General features: G+C 40.8%; 1 protein-coding gene across 3 annotated transcripts in view; it reads left to right on the top strand.

Annotated features, from left to right (window-relative positions):
- The window catches only part of INTS14 (integrator complex subunit 14), a 35,013-nt gene that overhangs the window by 8,393 nt on the left and 8,321 nt on the right, over positions 1 to 18,299 (top strand). For 2 of the 3 annotated variants that reach the window (XM_019948525.3, XM_019948522.3), the window contains exons 4-9: positions 2,613 to 2,768; positions 3,984 to 4,102; positions 4,537 to 4,679; positions 8,689 to 8,781; positions 10,698 to 10,842; positions 12,173 to 12,306. In XM_019948525.3, the coding sequence (XP_019804084.1) occupies positions 2,613 to 2,768; positions 3,984 to 4,102; positions 4,537 to 4,679; positions 8,689 to 8,781; positions 10,698 to 10,842; positions 12,173 to 12,306 (790 nt within the window). The remainder of the gene's footprint in view (positions 1 to 2,612; positions 2,769 to 3,983; positions 4,103 to 4,536; positions 4,680 to 8,688; positions 8,782 to 10,697; positions 10,843 to 12,172; positions 12,307 to 18,299) is intronic. The other variant, XM_019948527.3, reaches the window with a different exon arrangement.

Here is an 18,299-nt window from a genome sequence, read left to right as displayed (position 1 = left end):
AAGTTGCTAAAAGGAAAATCATAATAGTCTACAACAGGAATCAGCAAACTTTTTCCGTATTTTAGGCTTTGCGGGTGTCAGTGGCAACTCCTCAACTCTGTTGTCATAGCATGAAAGCAGTCACAGGTAATAAGTAAATAAATGGGCATGGCTCTGTTCCAGTAAAACTTTATTTACAGAAACAGGCAGTGGGCCATAGTATATGATTTTTTATTATAGGGTCAAATACGGGATTCCTCAGTAGTGTCAGTAGCATCACCGATATTTGTTTTTTAAATAAGTATAAGATTGTGGCTGCCTTGTGGTGAGGAAAGGTTAGGGGCTGACCCAAATAAAACATGAGGGAATATGAGAAGTGATGGAACTGGTCTGTATCTTGATAGTAGAAGTGGTTACATCACTGAATGCATTTGTCAGAACTCATAGAACTATATACTAAAAAGGGTGAATTTTGTTGCTTATGAAATATATCTCAATAAACCCAGCTTTTTTTTTTTAAGCTTTTTTGTTTTTTCTTACTGTTTTTTCTTACTCAGGTAGTTGAGTTATTTTATACAGTATGAACTCATGGGTTAGTGAAGACCCTGAGCTACTACTAAAAGGTTAAAAATCAGATCACTTTAGTGGACACTTGCTAAAAAAGCCAGTAAATACCTTTTGATCAGTTTCCTTTCAGAAATAAAAACCTTTGTCACCTTGCTTCATAAACATTAGTTCATAAAACCATGCATACAGACTGTCTAATTTCCTAGCAATATAAAGAATAAGTGAAGTTTTGTTGTCAATATCTTCTGAACTGGAAGCTAGCAGGTAGCACAGTTTCATTTGCTACTTCTTCAGTGGTTTTAGAGAAGAAACTCAGAAAACACATAAGAGCCAGACCTTGTGCACCATGCAGACTTCTGCCTTTTAATATTTTTTTCTTCCTTTGCAAAAAGGAGGAATCTGAATTTGAGATATACTGTACCCTGAGGGGAAGGAGCTGGGCCTGGATCCACTTAGACTTGCTTGGTGAGTTTTGGGGTGAACCAGGTCCAAAACACGGTGGACGTTATTAGTGATTGTTTTTATGATCAGTTACTATCAAACAGATTTGTTTTAATGTGGAATGTTTTTAACCAAGTTTTTAAAGAGCTGGACTGTGTTTTCATTATCTGAGTAAAGTCTGTCTCATTTTGACATTACAAGAAATATTTCATTATCACACAGCATCTGAAAAAGCTAGTGGCAGAAGTAAATCATTATGTAGCAATTGTTGGTACCTAGAAGAGGGATTTGCCTTGACTGTCTTCCTAAGAGATGACATCTCTCCAGGGGACCTCTATTAAGCATTCTTGGGCTTTAGAAGTAAGTGTCAGTCTTGGCACTTCACATGGTGCAACCACCTAATACTGACTTACTGGTTTGTTATTGTTAAGTTACTAGGCTAGGCTAGGGAGAGCAAAAACAATCCTCCCCTGGATTGCTTGGGAAGTCCACCCAGGACTTCCCAAGGACTGCATTAAACAGTGAGGAAAAGGAAAATGATTTGTAACTAATGTCTATTGTTGGTATGTTTTGAAGGCTTTTAAAAATTATTGGTTGATTAAGAATGCATTTTAAAGATCTTGTCCATGTCTGGTTAAATGGCTTTTATAAATACATATTTAATGCAGTTGTCATTTTAGTTGAGCAGGGGTAGGTAAAGTTTGTCATCTTTGAAAATAAAGTGTCAAGGTTCAGTCTTCAGACTTCTGTGCTGGTATTTCCTAGGGACACACGTAAAATAGGTCCTTATGCCATTTTTTTTCTTTTTTTCTTTTTCTGCTGCTTCAGGTCTTAGTTGCAGCATGCGGGATCTTTTTGTTGCGGTGCGCAGGCCTCTCTCTAGTTGTGGTATGCGAGTTTTCTCTCTCTCTTTGTGGTGCGCAGGCTCCAGGGCACGTGAGCTTAGTTGCCCCAGGGCATGTGGGATCTTAGTTCCCCAACCAGGGATCGAACCTGTGTCCCCTGCATTGGAAGGCAGATTCTTTACCGCTAGACCACCAGGGAAGTACCCTTTATGCCATTTTTGACACCAGTGTCTTAGGTGCCAACTCCTTCTCTAAGAGATAGCGTTCTAGTTTTAATACAATTAAGTAAGAATTGGTTATGAATGGTTTTGTCTTTTTTTTAAGTGTTCATAGGTAGGTGCTTTTTTAAAGGTTTAATAAGATAAAATACAGTAAAATGCATAGATCTTAAGTATACAGTTTACTGAGTTTTCACAAATGTATATACCTATGTAACCACTCCTCCAGTTAAGATATAGAACATTTCCATTACCCTACAGAGTTTTCTCATGCCCCTTTCTACTCAGTATCACCCCACAACCCCTATTTGATTTATCTTAGTTTTGTTTTACGTGGTCTGAACTTAATATATATGTGTAGAATCGTATCAATACAATGTGTCTGTCATCTTTCACTTGACAAATGTTGTTGAGATTTATTCACATCTTTGTTTGTATTCCTGCAGAGGTACATTTTTCAGTGTAAATGCAATTAGGGAGAAATGAAAACATTGCCAAATGAGACTGCTTTAAATAAATATGTTATTTCATGTACAAAACTCCTCTCCCTTTTTGCAAACAGGTTGTTCTGGTGACAGATGGCTGTCTTGGCATTGGTAGAGGGTCACTGCGGCACTCCCTAGCTACTCACAGCCAACGCAGTGAGAGCAACAGGTTCCCACTACCTTTTCCTTTCCCATCTAAGTTATATATCATGTGCATGGCAAATCTGGAGGAGGTAATGCTTTTTACTAAGTTCTTTTTAGTTTGATTAGATACATTTTAGGACTCAGAAATGGAATATATTTTTTAGTATATTCCATTAATATTATATTACATATACAGGCATATGTCGGAGATATTGCAGGTTCCATTCCAGACCACCACTATAAAGCGGGGATCACAATAAAGCAAGTCGCATTAATTTCTTTTTTTCCCAGTGCATATAAAAAAAGCTTTGTTTGTACTATACTGTTGTCTATTAAGAGTGCAATAAATAGCACTGTCTAAAAAAAACCAATGTACATACCTTATTTTAAAAATATTTTATTGCCAAAGAGTGCTAACCATCATCTGAGCCTTCAACAAGTTGTAATCTTTTTGCTGGTGGAGGGTTTGAAATATTGCGAGAATTACCAAAATGTGACACAGAGACAAAGTGAGGAAATCCTGTGGAAAAATTGTGCCAATAAAATTGCTTGACACAGGTTTGCCACAGACCTTTGTTTAAAAAAAAAGGCAATATCTGCGAAACTCAATAAATGAGGCATGCCTATAGTATAACATTGAACTCCATTGTTTCAACTGACACTAATTACTGATTATATTTGAAAAGACTCTATGTCTCAAATGCTTTCTGAAAGCAGAGTGTTGCCACATCTCAGGAAACATAGCTGGAGTTGTTATCCGTCCTACTTCCCACAAAGATTCTTCAGATGCTACAGAGTCAGAATGTTCTTTTTGGTGTTAGGTGTTTCCCTCACTTAGGAATTCTTATGTCCATCACACCAGAAATGTTGACAGAAGTGTGCTTTGATTTTTTGTTGTTGTTAAGTAACATTACTCTGATGTATGTTTTATTAAACTCTTATCTCCTGGTTTTCCCATTTATTTTGGAAAGTTATTTAACTTTTCTTCACCTCAGTTTTTCTATCTTTAAAATATAAATAATGATGGTTCTTACCAAAATATGTTAGAAACACTTGGAAGGGAAGGTGCTATGTGAATACCAACTGTGGTCACCTCTGAATCTTTGCAAAACTACTTGGAATGAAATAGCTCTACTGGTATAATTTTATATAACATTCCTCTTTGGTAACCTTGAGTCAAAATTGTTAGTTATTTTCCTTCTCACATTGTTAAAAAAAATCATCTTCGTTTTGTGACCTTAGTGTACTGATAACAATCTGGCATTTTATGCCACTTTAAAAGAGTCATCTGTTTTGCTTTGTAGCTTCAGAGCACTGATTCCTTGGATTGCCTTGAACGTCTTATAGATTTAAACAATGGTGAAGGGCAGATTTTTACTATTGATGGCCCCCTGTGCTTGAAAAATGTACAGTCTATGTTTGGGTGAGTATATACTTTTTTGCCTTCTTACAATCCAGCATTATAATTTGATGTCAGACAATAATATCTATTTTACTGTTTCTAGTTGTGTCATTTCATTTTCCCCAAGTTGCACATTTTTCAGATAAAATGATTGGTAGTAGTGATTTTTAAGTGTTGACTCCCTTTTAAATTAAGCATGACTAAATCTATAATGTCTATAGGTATTGACTTCCTTACAATGACAGCAATTTCAAAGATTTAACTGCTTTTGGGCTTTTCAGAATTGAAATTTCCTCACCAAAAATATCAGATTTTGTTCTGTTTCACAAATGGTCAGATCATAGCTTTGGAATCAACTTGAAGGGAAAACAAACTTGACATCTTAAAAAGATTACTTGAAAAAAATTATGCGTATCATATTACTCTTTCTGTAACAAATAATCATCATATTCTAGAAAACTGATAGATCTGGCATATACACCTTTCCATGCTGTTCTCAAGTGTGGCCACCTAACCGCTGATGTGCAAGTCTTCCCCAGGCCAGAACCTTTTATTGTAGATGAGGAAATCGATCCTATCCCTAAAGTCATTAACACAGGTAACTTTTTTTATACTTCATTCTTAGTTCTTCTGTTATCCCTACTTTCTTCTAACTTCTGACTTTTACTCTCCTCTCTCCAGGAGGGTTGAAAAGAAATGCCAGTATACTTTGGATGGGAGGTTGCATTGCCTAAGGGGTGGCAGATTAGTAGTCTTCCGTGGTGAGGTCATGAGTTAATCTCTGATCCTAGATGATTATAACCACAAATTACTAGAGTTGGAAACCAGGGCCAGATTCACTAGCATTGAAATCCTTGAGGTAGTTCTTAATAGAGATAGTAAGACGGATTAGCGTCATTATTAAGGTCATATATGAAGAGCTAGCTTTTAGACTTGGCTGTGTGACTTTTCCTCTGTGACCCTGGACAAGTCACTTCCTCTAGTTCTTATTGGCTAGGTGAGTGGAATCTCTAGGAGAAATGATGGTCTCTCAGGTCTCAGTTGTGATATATTGTACCCCTCTAATCCTGCAGCTTGTATTATGACTAAAAGAAAGCAATGTGTTATGGCTTCTACCATGTTGCCAGTGCTATGCTTAGGTTAAACTGGCAAAGCCAATAATCAAAAGTAACAAGGGGTAGTAGAGAAGAGAGTTGTCTCATATTGGCAGGTGGACTCCTTGAGTGGTGGGTATATGTTTAACCATCACTGTTTCGAGTCACCACTGCACACCCTCAGTGCCTGGCTTAGTGTCTGATGCTTAGTAGATGTTCACTAGGTAATTGTTCAATCAACAAATGATTAAAATTGGACTTCCCTGGTGGCGCAGTGGTTAAGAACCCGCCTGCCAGTGCAGGGAACACGGGTTCGAGCGCTGGTCTGGGAAGATCCCACATGCTGTGGAGCAACCAAGCCCATGCGCCGCAACTACTGAGCCTGCGCTCTAGAGCCCGTGAGCCACAACTACTGAAGCCCGCGTGCCTAGAGCCCGTGCTCCGCAACAAGAGAAGCCACCGCAGTGAGAAGAAGCCCGCACACCGCAACAAAGAGCAGCCCCTGCTCACTGCGACTAGAGAAAGCCCGCACGCAACAGCGAAGACCCAAAGCAGCCAAAAATTAATTAATAATAAAAGATATAATGAAAAAATTTTTAAATGATTAAAATTAAGTACAGCTGGAAATTCATTTCATTCTTGGGTGTGTAGACTTTAAGGAGTTTTTGAGTGAAGGGCTGTGCGCAGGCTGTTTTGTTTTCTGTGCCTTTATTTTCTGCTCCTGCTAGAAATAGGTCATCCATCTCTTTCATTGTGACTAGACAGCAGTGTGCCAAATGTTTTGTTGCCTTCAAACCAGTTATATTCCACTTCCCTCCCACCCTTTTAGGATGAGTAACTTCAAATAGATCTTTTCTTCCCAGAAGTACATTACTTTCTATGTACTAGATTTCACAAATGCAGTGTTTAGGTGGGGAATTCAAATATGATAACTAAGAAGGTTATTGGAAGTTCTCTGAATGGCTCTAATGCTTTTCATTTTAAGTAACTAAGAAAATAAGGATAATTGTCCTTTATTTAATGGACTAACTTATAAAAGCTTCTAGTCCAAGATTTTTGTTATAGCTTATATTTAAACCACTAAAACATAGGCCTTTTTCTACTCAGATGAAAAATATATAACTGCTTATGCTGATTCATTCGTTACTCAGCTAAAGAAGGTAATGATAGCAAAACTCCAGAGAAGCAGATTTCCTGATGTTTAAGAAGTATGGTATACTCACCATGATCCTGATTTTTTAAAACATTGTTTTGAGAATATGAATGTGTATATGCCTAGAAGAAAGACTAAAAAGCAATTCAGTAAAATATTAATAGAGGTTTCCTTTGATGAGGAATGATGAGTGACTTTATTTTTCTTCTTTACAGTTTTTAGTGTTTTCTAAGTTTTTATACTACTTATATAATCAGAAAAAACTTCCAGGGCTTCCCTGGTGGCGCAGTGGTTGAGAGTCCGCCTGCCGATGCAGGGGAGATGGGTTCGTGCCCCGGTCCGGGAAGATCCCACGTGCCGTGGAGCGGCTGGGCCCGTGAGCCATGGCCGCTGAGGCTGCGCGTCCGGAGCCTGTGCTCTGCAACGGGAGAGGCCACAACAGTGAGAGGCCTGCGAACAGCAAAAAAAAAAAAAAAAAGAAAAGAAAAAACTTCCAGAAAGTACTCTTTGGGTTACAACTTTTTTTTTTTTTAACTTATTTTAGATTTTCAACAAATACTTTTGGTCTTTAATACAGCTTCTATAAAGCAAAGAAACCATTGTCATATGTACACTGCTACCTTGATTTTGTAGAGAATGTATTTCTTTCTCAGGGAAACAGTTTTAATGCAAAAGCCTTACCCTCCAGGCATAGCTGCTTGCAGTTGTTGTGGAAGTATTTTACTATGACGCCCCCTGGTGACCTGAACATCCTGACTATTCAGAGAGACTTAACCGTTAAGCTTTTGCCTTGGCTGGGGACCTAGCCTCATAAAAATAGTCTAGCTGATTTGTCGTATAACTTAAGTCCATTAAATAAAAGACAGTTGTCCTTAATTTCTTAGTTACTTAAAATGCAAAGTATTAGAGTCATTCAGAGAAACTTCTAATAACCTTCCTAGTCATCATATTTGAATTCCCGATCTAAACCTTGTGTTTATGAAATCTAGTACATAGAAAATAATGTACTTTCCCATAACAAATTAATTCTTTGTTTTTAATTAATTTTTATTGGAGTATAGTTGCTTTACAATGTTGTGTTAGTTTCAGCAAAGTGAATCAGTTATACATACACATATATCCAGTCTTTTTTAGATTTCCTTCCCATTTAGGTCACCACAGAGCACTGAGTAGAGTTCCCTGTGCTATACAGTAGGTTCTCATTAGTTATCTTTTTCTTTTTTTTTTTTTGCGGTACGCGGGCCTCTCACTGTTGTGGCCTCTCTCGTTGCGGAGCACAGGCTCCGGACACGCAGGCTCAGCGGCCATGGCTCACGGGCCCAGCCGCTCCGCGGCATGTGGGATCCTCCCAGACCGGGGCACGAACCCGTTTCCCCTGCATCGGCAGGCGGACTCTCAACCACTGCGCCACCAGAGAAGCCCAGTTATCTATTTTATATACAGTAGTGTATATGTGTGAATCCCAATCTCCCAATTCATCCCATTCCCCCTTCCCCCCTTGATAACCATAAGTTTGTTTTCTACATCTGTGTCTCTGTTTCTGCTTTGCAAGTAAGTTCATCTGTACCATTTTTCTTTTCTTTTTTTTTTTTTTTGTTTTTTTTTGGATGCATTGGGTCTTCGTTGCTGGGCGTGTGCTTTCTCTACTTGCAGCGAATGGGAGCTACTCTTCGTTGCGGTGTGCGGGCTTCGTATTGCGGTGGCTTCTCTTATTTCAGAGCACAGGCGCTAGGCGCGCATGCTTCAGTAGTTGCGGTGCGTGGGCTTAGTTGCTCCGGGGCCTGTGGGATCTTCCCAGACCAGGGATCGAACCCATGTCCCCTGTATTGGCAGGTGGATTCTTAACCCCTGAACCACCAGGGAAATCCTGTACCATTTTTCTAGATTCCACATACGAGTGATATTTTACGATATTTTTCTTTCTCTTTCTGACTGACTTTACTCTGTATGACAATCTCTGGGTCCATCCATGTCACTGCAAATGGCATTATTTCATTCCTTTTATGGCTGAGTAATATTCCATTGTATATATGTGCCATATCTTCTTGATCCATTCCTCTGTCGATGGACATTTAGGTAGCTTCCATGTCCTGGCTATTGTAAATAGTGCTACAGTGAACATCAGGGTGCATGCATCCTTACAGATTTCTCCGGATATATGCCCAGGAGTGGGATTGCTGGGTCACATGGTAGCTCAGTTTTTAGTTTTTTAAGGAACCTCCATACTGTTCTCTGTAGAGGCTGTACCAGTTTATTGGTACATTCCCACCAACAGTGTAGGATGGTTCCCTTTTCTCCACACCGTCTCCAGCATTTATTGTTTGTTACGAGTTAATTCTATGTTGATTCCTTCTTTTCAGATTTGGAAATAGTGGGATTTATTGATATAGCTGATATTTCAAGTCCCCCTGTTCTGTCCAGACATCTGGTTCTACCTATAGCACTTAACAAAGGTGAGTTCTCTTCCTATTCCAGTGATACATATGAAGTATCTTATTATCTAAAGTTATTCTTAAATGTAAGATAGTAGAATAGCCCATTTTGCAGAATTTGGGGGAAAGGAGTAGTTATTAGATTGGTTTTTTTGGGTTTTTTGGTGTTTTTTTGCGGTACGTGGGCCTCTCACTGTTGTGGCTCTCCCGTTGCGGAGCACAGGCTCCGGACGCGCAGGCTCAGCGGCCATGGCTCACGGGCCTAACCGCTCCGTGGCATGTGGGATCTTCCCAGACCGGGGCACGAACCTGTGTCCCCTGCATTGGCAGGCAGACTCTCAACCACTGCGCCACCAAGGAAGCCCTGGAAAGCATTTTGACACATATTTATTGTGTGCTGCTTCGTTAATTTACAGTGGAAATCCTCTTTAGAGATGACAGTGCTTAGTCCCTCATCCTGGGCTCTGCCTTTCCCTGTGGGAGCATGCTGGGGAGACCAAAGTAGTTCTCAGAAGGTTGCCTGATCAATGTGGAATACAGCTTTATAAGGGGAGAAACCACACCTGTTCTCTACTGGTGCCTAGCACATAGTAGATACTCAGTAAATACTGTTGAATGAGTGAATGAATCCAGGTCCTTGTGAGGCCTCATTACTGCAGAATGTATTTCTCCAGCAACTATAAAGTCATCTCCTACGTTCAGCATCTCTCTGGAGAATGTTAGTCTCTAGCACTTTAAACTTCTCTTTTCTATGTTTTAGGCTGACCGTCTCCTTTATATTCACCAGCTTTCTCCAAGAAGTATATACAATCAGGTTTCCACTCACTGAGTTATGACCACATTCCATTTACTCATGGTTATCTCAGTTGGAGTGTTAGGTATTCCATAACCCTCCATCACACATTCATAGACAGAATCTTTGATATGTTCTCACAGATGACCGATTATGATCCTTTTGTTTATACTTTACCTTACTGTTATTGATATTGATAACAACTGAGTTTACCTTATTCCTAAGGTCCTGGGAATTCTGCGTGCCCATATAAATTGCCAAGAAAGAAAGTGGGCAAAACAAAGAGTTTGTATAGGAAAACAGTGGGAAGAAAACTATGGGAAGGCAAAATGGAGCTGTGTTGTAAGGGCTGTTGAATGTCAAACTAAACCAGGAAGATCTTTCTATTGAATTAGAAAGTCTTTGAATCAGCTTGAGTACACAGATAGTTCCAGAAGGAAGTTAATTGGAGGAAGATTCATTCATTTGTCAGCAGAGTGTATGAGAGAACCTGGAGTTGGAGAAGTGAGTCAAGAAGCTTATGGAGTAGTCACTGTTCTTTGGGGTGTCCCATCCACGTGCTGCCTGAAGGCTGTCAGTTGAGAACACTCTTGACATCTCTGAATCTGTTTCTGTTTCGATGGTGCCTGAAACCCCCAGAGAGCCTCTAGCTTAGTGTTCCAGTAGAAACTATGGAAAGCTGATTTTTTGTGTAGCAGCTTCACTGAAATATAATTCATATACCATACATTTCACCCATTTAAAGTGTACAATTCAGTAGTTTTTAGTGTATTTACAAAGTTATGCAACCATAACCACAATTTTTGAATCAGAATTTTAGAATTTTCACTACCTCAGAAAGAAACCTTTTAGCTATCAACCCATAACCTTCCATCTCTCTCAGCCTCAGGTAACTACTGATATCCTATCTGTATAGATTTGCCTCTTCTGGATGTTTCATATAAGTGGAATTCATATAACATGTGAAAACTGATTTTTATTTGGACATAGGAAAACCAGAATATGAGTTTTTCTTACTTGTTATAATATTCCTTTATAATTTTGTATACTTTCCTTCCAAGGCTAGAAAGAGCCAAGAGTACAAGTGGAGTTTGGAGTTTTTGTAGCTAATCTCAGTCTGACTGGTTTTCTCTTCTTTTCATAGAAGGTGATGAGGTGGGTACTGGTATAACGGATGACAACGAAGATGAAAATTCAGCCAATCAGATTGCAGGCAAAATACCCAACTTTTGTGTCCTGCTCCATGGCAGCCTAAAAGTGGAAGGAATGGTGGCGATAGTTCAATTAGGGTAAGAAACTTTTTTACCTTTGGTTGAGTGAAAGGGAGAATCAATTTATAGTGAAGTATTCCCCAGACTTTTCTGAAAGAAAGAATAGAAAGGATCTCGTCACTTTTTTTCTCTTTCTGCCATATCCTTCCCACGTACTATCACCTTCTACACTACTCTTTAAAGCATCCCCTAGAATAAGTACAGAGTGAGTCTTTTAATTATATTACCTTTATATAATATCTTTTCTCAGTTTTCCTCTTTTCCATCCTATCTAGGAAACCTGGAGTCAGTTTAAGTAATGCTACTAACTTGTAGGATCTTATGCAGTATGCACAGACTCCTCAGCTATAGAATGAGGAGGTAAAACTAAATGAAAAAACATACCGATAACATTGAACATTTTACCATGTGCCAGGTACTTCTCTACGCACTTTATATACCTCACTACACAGGAGGTATCAGTATTATCCCCATTCCTTAGATGAAGAAACTGAGGCTTCGAGAGCAAGTCATGGTACTTGCTCAAGGTCACACAGCTAGTAAATGAAAGAGCCAGGCTCTTATCCACGTATTGTGACTCCATAGCCCATGCTCGTAACCGCTCTGCTGTATTCCTTCCCTATGAGGAAAGCCCTTCTAGCTTTCACTTTTCGCTGTAGTCTCAAAATCTGCAAAACTCTCTGCTTCCCTTTCTATAATACCTGTTGTCAGAGAAGAAGAGGTCGTCTTCTGGCCATCACCTGGGATTGACTGGTAGAGAAAATCAAGAGGTTAGGAATGCTCAGAGGAAGCATGGCTCCTTTTCTGCTTGAGTTAAAATTAGCTGATCCAGAAAGAAAAATGCAATTCTTATTAGGTATCAGTTTGCTATATTTCTTGGTACTCAGGCTACTTGTACTGTCTCTGAGTAGGAGAATCACCTGGGGCCCTTTGAGAAGTGGGAGCAGAGCTGGGTGATGGCCTTGTGCCCTTTGTTAGAAGGGCTTCTCTCTGTGGTACTGCTGTGAATGATTCGGAGGCGGCTGAAAAAACCTATAGGTCTCAGCCCTTACTTGTCACCACCCCTGCAGCTACTTGCTGCCCTTGTGATTTTTTTTTTTCTCTTTTAAGACTGCTTTTGATTTCCATATCTACATAATTGAATAATAATACCTGTCCCCAAGGAATGGTAATATTAGGGGACATCAGTATGCATTTTTAGGTTTAGGATTTGACTTTAGTAAAAGTAATGCACCTAATTTCAAAGCTGAAAACCATGTCTCTCAAGAGAAAAACACAGGCTAGAGTTATTTAACTTGATAGTCCCAGGCTTGATGTTCTTCTGATCTTCCATCTTCTCTCCATCTAGTCCTGAATGGCACGGAATGCTCTACTCCCAAGCTGACAGCAAGAAGAAATCAAACCTCATGATGTCTCTCTTTGAGCCTGGCCCAGAACCTCTTCCATGGCTAGGGAAAATGGCACAGTTGGGTCCTATTTCAGGTATAACCCAGATTAGATTTTATTTATCCTGACTTTGTTTTCTCTCTGCTGTTCAGAATGGCTCTGTCTGTGCAGTCAGAGAGCTGCGTGATTTCTCTTATGAGTGCCCTGTGGTTTCTGACTCTGGATATGTACATGGAGAACCCCAAGAGAGTTTGATGTTTGCACTTTTAATTTTACAGCTCAGGGGAAACAAATATTTAGGTTGCTTCAAGTAAAAATAAATGCTCTAAATGTTTGGAGTGAAAAGCTATTCTCCATAAACTTTTTTCTTTAGTGTACTATTTTCAACCCGGGTACCCCTAGTCATTCATAGATACTTAATCCCATTCCTTCTTGAAACTATTTTCCCTTAGTTTTCCTAACATTGCATTCACCTAGTACTTATCTTTTTCCTTGGCAACTTTTCTTTCTTGTCATCTTGTCTTTTCTTCCTCTTGCCTCATGATTCCCAAGGTGGTGTTCTTTGCCTTCTTCTCTTGGGTTATTATTCTCTCTTGGTTATTTCATCAGCTGTTATAGCTTCAGAGTCCCAAAAATCTCTGACTCTGGTGCTGGCTTGATCTCTCCCTGAAACTTGCATATTATATTTCCAGTTCCCCCTTGGACCTCTCCACCTGGATATTCTGTCACAGTCCTAAGCTTAGCATGTTTATTGCAGAAACTGTTGTCTCTCCCCGCTTCCCCATGAACTGTTTCTTCTGATTTTCCTACTCCCTCTGATTGAGGCCTTTGTACTCCTAGGTACTCAGGCTCCAGCTGTAGTGTCACCCTTGACTTATTTGGGCCCATTTAAATTTTAGGAACATCTACCATGCAACCTATTCTGTGCCAGGTGTGGGGGCTAAAAGAGTTAGCAGGAGTTATTCAAAGTCTAGCGGAGAGTGGCGTAATAAACATGAGCTGGCACAAGATCAGAGTTGGCCTGAAGGAGGGGATGGTCAGCTCTGCCTAGAGGACTCAGGAAAATCTGCACAGAGAAGAGACACCCTAGCTGAGTTTTGAAGAAAAAGAGGAATTTGCTGAGCTAGTGAAGGCACAAAGGGCATCCTGCCCAAATGGAGCACAAAGTGTGAGGGAGGGGTGGGAAGGCCAGATGGTAGGTTAGAGATTGGCAGTGGTACAGCAGGGCAGGCCTCATCTGAAATGTGAAGAGCTGAGACTTTATTCTGCAGATGCTGGGAAGCCACTGAAGGGAGTAATATGATCAGATCCTTCTGGCTGTAATGAGAACAGTGGAGATACCAGTTAGATGACTTTGTATTCTAGGTACTGGTACCCCCTGGAGTTGTGCAGTATGGCTGAAATCCAAGTGAAAGATCATAAATTTTGCATTTAGAAAAAGAACTCTGTGGAGTGTGGATTTGAAAAGGTAAGGGCATCTTGTAGTTAGAAGTCTACTGTGACAGTCCTGGAGTTGTGAAGATGAAAGGCAGAACAGGGGCAGTGGCTGGCGATAGAGACGATGGGATCCATGCAAAAGGTATTTAGGAGGTAGAAACAACAGTATTTATATATGAGAATAGAGGGAAGAGGAGAGTGGAGAATGATCCCAGGTTTCTGACCGGAGCTATAGGGTGAAAGGTGGTACTATCAATTGAAACAGAACAAAGGAAGAAGAGTAGATTTGGGAAGAACATCTTTTGTGCATGTTAAGTTTATGCCTGTGAGATTTAGGTGGAGGTGCCTATAAACAATTCCTGTGAGAATCTGGAGTTCAGGAGAGAGGGCAGAGTTGAAAATATAATTTTTAGTTATAAGCATAATGCTGATAGTTAAAATGATGCTAATGAGGGAGATTGCTTAGGGCAATAGTTCACAAATTTGAGTTTTGGTATGCAAAAGTGAAACTGGAGAACTTGTTTAAAAATTCTGTTTCCTGGGACTTCCCTGGTGGTCCAGTGGTAAAGAATCTGCCTTACAATGCAGGGGACGTAGATTTGATCCCTGATCAGGGAACTAGGATCCCACATGCCACGGGGCACCTAGGACCATGCACCACAACTGCTGAGCTCACGCACCTCAACTAGAGAGCCTGCGTGCCGCAAACTCCAGAGCCCTCACGCCCTGGAGCCTGTGCGCCATAACTAGAGAAGAGAAAACCCTCACACCACAACTAGAGAGAAGCCTGCGCGCCGCAACAAGGGAGCCTGCATGCTTCAATGAAGATCCCACGTGCTGCAACTAAGACCCCATGCAACCAAAAATAAATAAAAATAAATAAATATTTAAAAAAGAAATTCTGTTTCCTGGGCCCTACCTACAGAGATTCTGACTCATTTGGTCTGGATTCAAGCCAGGAACTTTCAGGGGTTTTTTCTTTTTTATATAAATTTATTTATTTATTTTTGGCTGCGCTGGGTCTTCGTTGCTGTGTGTGGGCTTCCTCTAGTTGTCGCGAGCGGGGGCTACTCTTCGTGGCGGTGCACGGGCTTCTCATTGCGGTGGCTTCTCTTGTTGCGGAGCACGGGCTCTAGGCACGCGGGCTTCAGTAGTTGTGGCATCCAGGCTCTAGAGCACAGGCTCAGTAGTTGTGGTGCACGGGCTTAGTAGCTCCGTGGCATGTGGGACCTTCCCTGACCAGGGCTCGAACTCATGTCCCCTGCATTGGAAGGCAGATTCTTAACCACTGCGCCACCAGCGAAGTCCCTGCAGTTTTAATATTACCCAAGTGATTACAATCTAGGTCAATAACCGCACTGTAAGAAGCCATAGCCTCAGGAAAGTATATACGTTAAGGAAAAAAGAGAGCCAAGGACCAGACTCCTAAAAAGGACCAACTACTAGTAGCAGTGGAATTGGCACCAGTAAAGGAAAATGAGAAGAGGCAGATCAAAGAGAAAAGGTAGAAGAAATGGATGTCACAGACGCCAAGAGAATAAAGGGATTCAAGAAAGAAGTACAGTGTTTCATGAGCACATATGAGACACAGCCTACAATGTCTTATACACATGTGCATACATGTCATTTAAGGTCTGAAGGATGTCTTTTGCCATTGAAGCCTAAAGAAGATTTTGATGGAATATAGGCCGTAGAAGCTAGGCCAAGGGTCAGCAAACTTTTTCAGTAAAGGGCCATATAATAAATATTTTACATTTTACAGGCCATTATGGGTTTTGTCATAACCACTACACTGCCATTGTAGCACAATCATAAACCTTTTAAAAATATTTTTAAAATTCTTAATTCTTAAACAGGCAGCCAGCCATAGTTTGCCAACTCTTGAGCTAGGATCCAGGGGCTGGGCTTTTGAAGTTCACACAGGAATAGGAGAAAAGACAAAGAGCTGAAATCTCTTGAGTAAAGCTGAGAGGATGATAAGAAAAATTCTACCCATTGTTTCTACCTACTTTTCTGCATATAAAGAAACATAAAAGTCTCCTATGAGAAGTTGAAGCCCAAGTCCTGCACCATGTGGATCGACATGACCCATTCCCAAACCAAACAGTGCAAAAACTGATCCTGAAGCAATGAAATCCATGGTGCATCCTCCAGAAGCTAATATAAATGGCTGTGTAGGAATTCCTCTGCAACCAGGGCAAAAAGAGTGCTGCAGAAAAAACAGTCCCCACTGGAAATAAGTTCATGATTTGAAAAAAAGTTTTAAAATCATGTGAGGATTTTCTCTTCTTTTAAGAAAGACCAGTAGGAGGAATAGCACCTTGAGGACTTAATCTGAAAGAGCCTGTAGAATGAGGGTTTTAAATGATTAAAGAGTTTTAGAAAGGAATGGAAACCAAGAGGAAAGAAGAAGACACTATGAATCAAGAGTCATTTGATCTTGGGACTTCCCTGGTGGTGCAGTGGTTAAGAATCCCCCGGCCAATTCAGCGGACACGGGTTCAAGCCCTGGTCCGGGAAGATCCCACATGCTGCAGAGCAACTAAGCCCACACGCCTAGAGCCCGTGCTCTGCAACAGGAGAAGCCACTGCAATGAGAAGCCCACGCACCGCAATGAAGAGTAGCCCCGGCTCGCCGCAACTAGAGAAAGCCTGCGCACAGCAACAAAGACCCAACACAGCCAAAAATAAAATAAATATTTTTAAAATCACATTTAAAGAAAAAAACAGTCATTTGATCTTAACAGATAGGAGATTCTTGGTGGCTTTGTAAGAGTTTCAGCAGATGATTAGCCAGGAGACAGGTTGAGGAATGAATTAAGAGATGAGGAAATGGAAATGCCAAGTTTGACCACAAGAGGACAGAATTAGGACAGTGATTGGAGGAGAACCTGGGTGTGTGTGTGTGTGTGTCTGTTGAAAGAGAGATTCTTCACCTCTTTTACCTGTTCTCTCTACAGCATTCCTACATTCATTCTGTCTCTTCATTCTCATGGCTCTTGCCTTGTTCTGGCTTCTTTTACCTTTCACTTAGATCAGAGGTCAGCTAACTAGGGCCTGCAGGTCAAACTAGCCCACCGCTTATTTTGTAAATATAATTTTATTGTGCAGTTTTATTACACAGTCACACTCATGTATTTATATATGATCTATGGCTGCTTTCCTGCTTCAATGGCAGAATTGAGTACTTACAACAGAGACCGTATAACCCACAAAGCCTAAAATATTGCTGTCTGATCCTTTGCAAAAAAAGCTTGCTCACCCCTAACCTAGACTATTGTGAGAGTTTTCACCACAGCTGCCTGTCCATAATCTAAGGTAGTAACATTCACATCCCTTTCTGATCTGGCTGCCAACCTAGCAATGCTTGGCTGGTTAACGCGTATTCTTTTTTTTTTTAATTAATTTATTCATTTATTTTTGGCTGTGTTGGGTCTTCGTTGCTGCGCGGGCTCTCTCCAGTTGCGGCGAGTGGAGGCCACTCTTCGTTGCGGTGCACGGGCTTCTCATTGCGGTGGCTTCTCTTGTTGCAGAGCACAGGCTGTAGGCGCACGGGCTTCAGTAGTTGTGGCACGTGGGCTCAGTAGTTGTGGCTCGCGGGCTCTAGAGCGCAGGCTCAGTAGTTGTGGCGCACAGGCTTAGTTGCTCCATGGCATGTGGGATCTTCCCAGACCAGGGATCGAACCCATGTCCCCTGCATTAGCAGGCAGATTCTTAACCACTGTGCCACCAGGGAAGTCCTAACGCGTATTCTTAAGTCAGATGGAACTGCTCTTTACTCAGCCCTGTATTCATGTTGTTTTTCCCTCCCGCTATCTGTTCTTCTTTTCCCTGAGGATAATAAGAGCTAACATCTCTTGAATTTAACTTTGTGCCGGGCACTGTGCTAGACAAAATGAAATGTATCATCTCATTTAATTCTCACAACTGTCCTAGGAAATTGGGATTGTCATTATGGTAACAAGTAATAAGTGATAATAAAACCTATCTTAGAGGGTTGTTGGAGAATTTATTGAGGGAATGTGTATTGGCTACCTGACGCAGAGTAGGCACATTTTAATGGTAGATCCTGCTGTTTGTTTGTTTGTTTGTTTGTTTATTTTTGGCTGCATTGGGTCTTCGTTGCTGCACGTGGGCGTTCTCTAGTTGTAGCGAGCAGGGGCTACTCTTCATTGCAGTGTGTGGGCTTCTCATTGCGGTGGCTTCTCTTGTTGCGGAGCACGGGCTCTAGGCACACAGGCTTCAGTAATTGTGGCATGCAGACTCAGTAGTTGTGGCTCGTGGGCTCTAGAATGCAGGTTTAGTAGTTGTGGTGCACAGGCTTAGTTGGTCCACCACATATGGGATCTTCCCAGACCAGGGCTCCAAACCATGTCCCCTGCATTGGCAGGCAGACTCCCAACCACTGCACTACCAGGGAAACCCTGCTGTTTTAATTATGTTTTTTAATCAAAGGAAAGCTTGCAAAATAGTACTGTTTATACTTATCCCTTCTCCTAATTCTGTTTCTAGAGACAACCATTTTCAAATTTTAATTGTTTCTTCTGATGTTTACTTACATTTCTAAATAATATAAGTATACAGCTATTTCTTGACCCTTTTTTTCTTTTAAAGGTCTTTTTTTTTGACTTTTTAAGGAAAACTAGTTAGCT

Source organism: Tursiops truncatus, chromosome 2, assembly GCF_011762595.2.
Source record: "Tursiops truncatus isolate mTurTru1 chromosome 2, mTurTru1.mat.Y, whole genome shotgun sequence".
Classification (NCBI taxonomy): Eukaryota; Metazoa; Chordata; class Mammalia; order Artiodactyla; family Delphinidae; genus Tursiops; species Tursiops truncatus.
The sequence above is the reverse complement of the archived record's forward strand: the minus strand, read 5'-3'. Positions and strand labels throughout refer to the sequence as shown.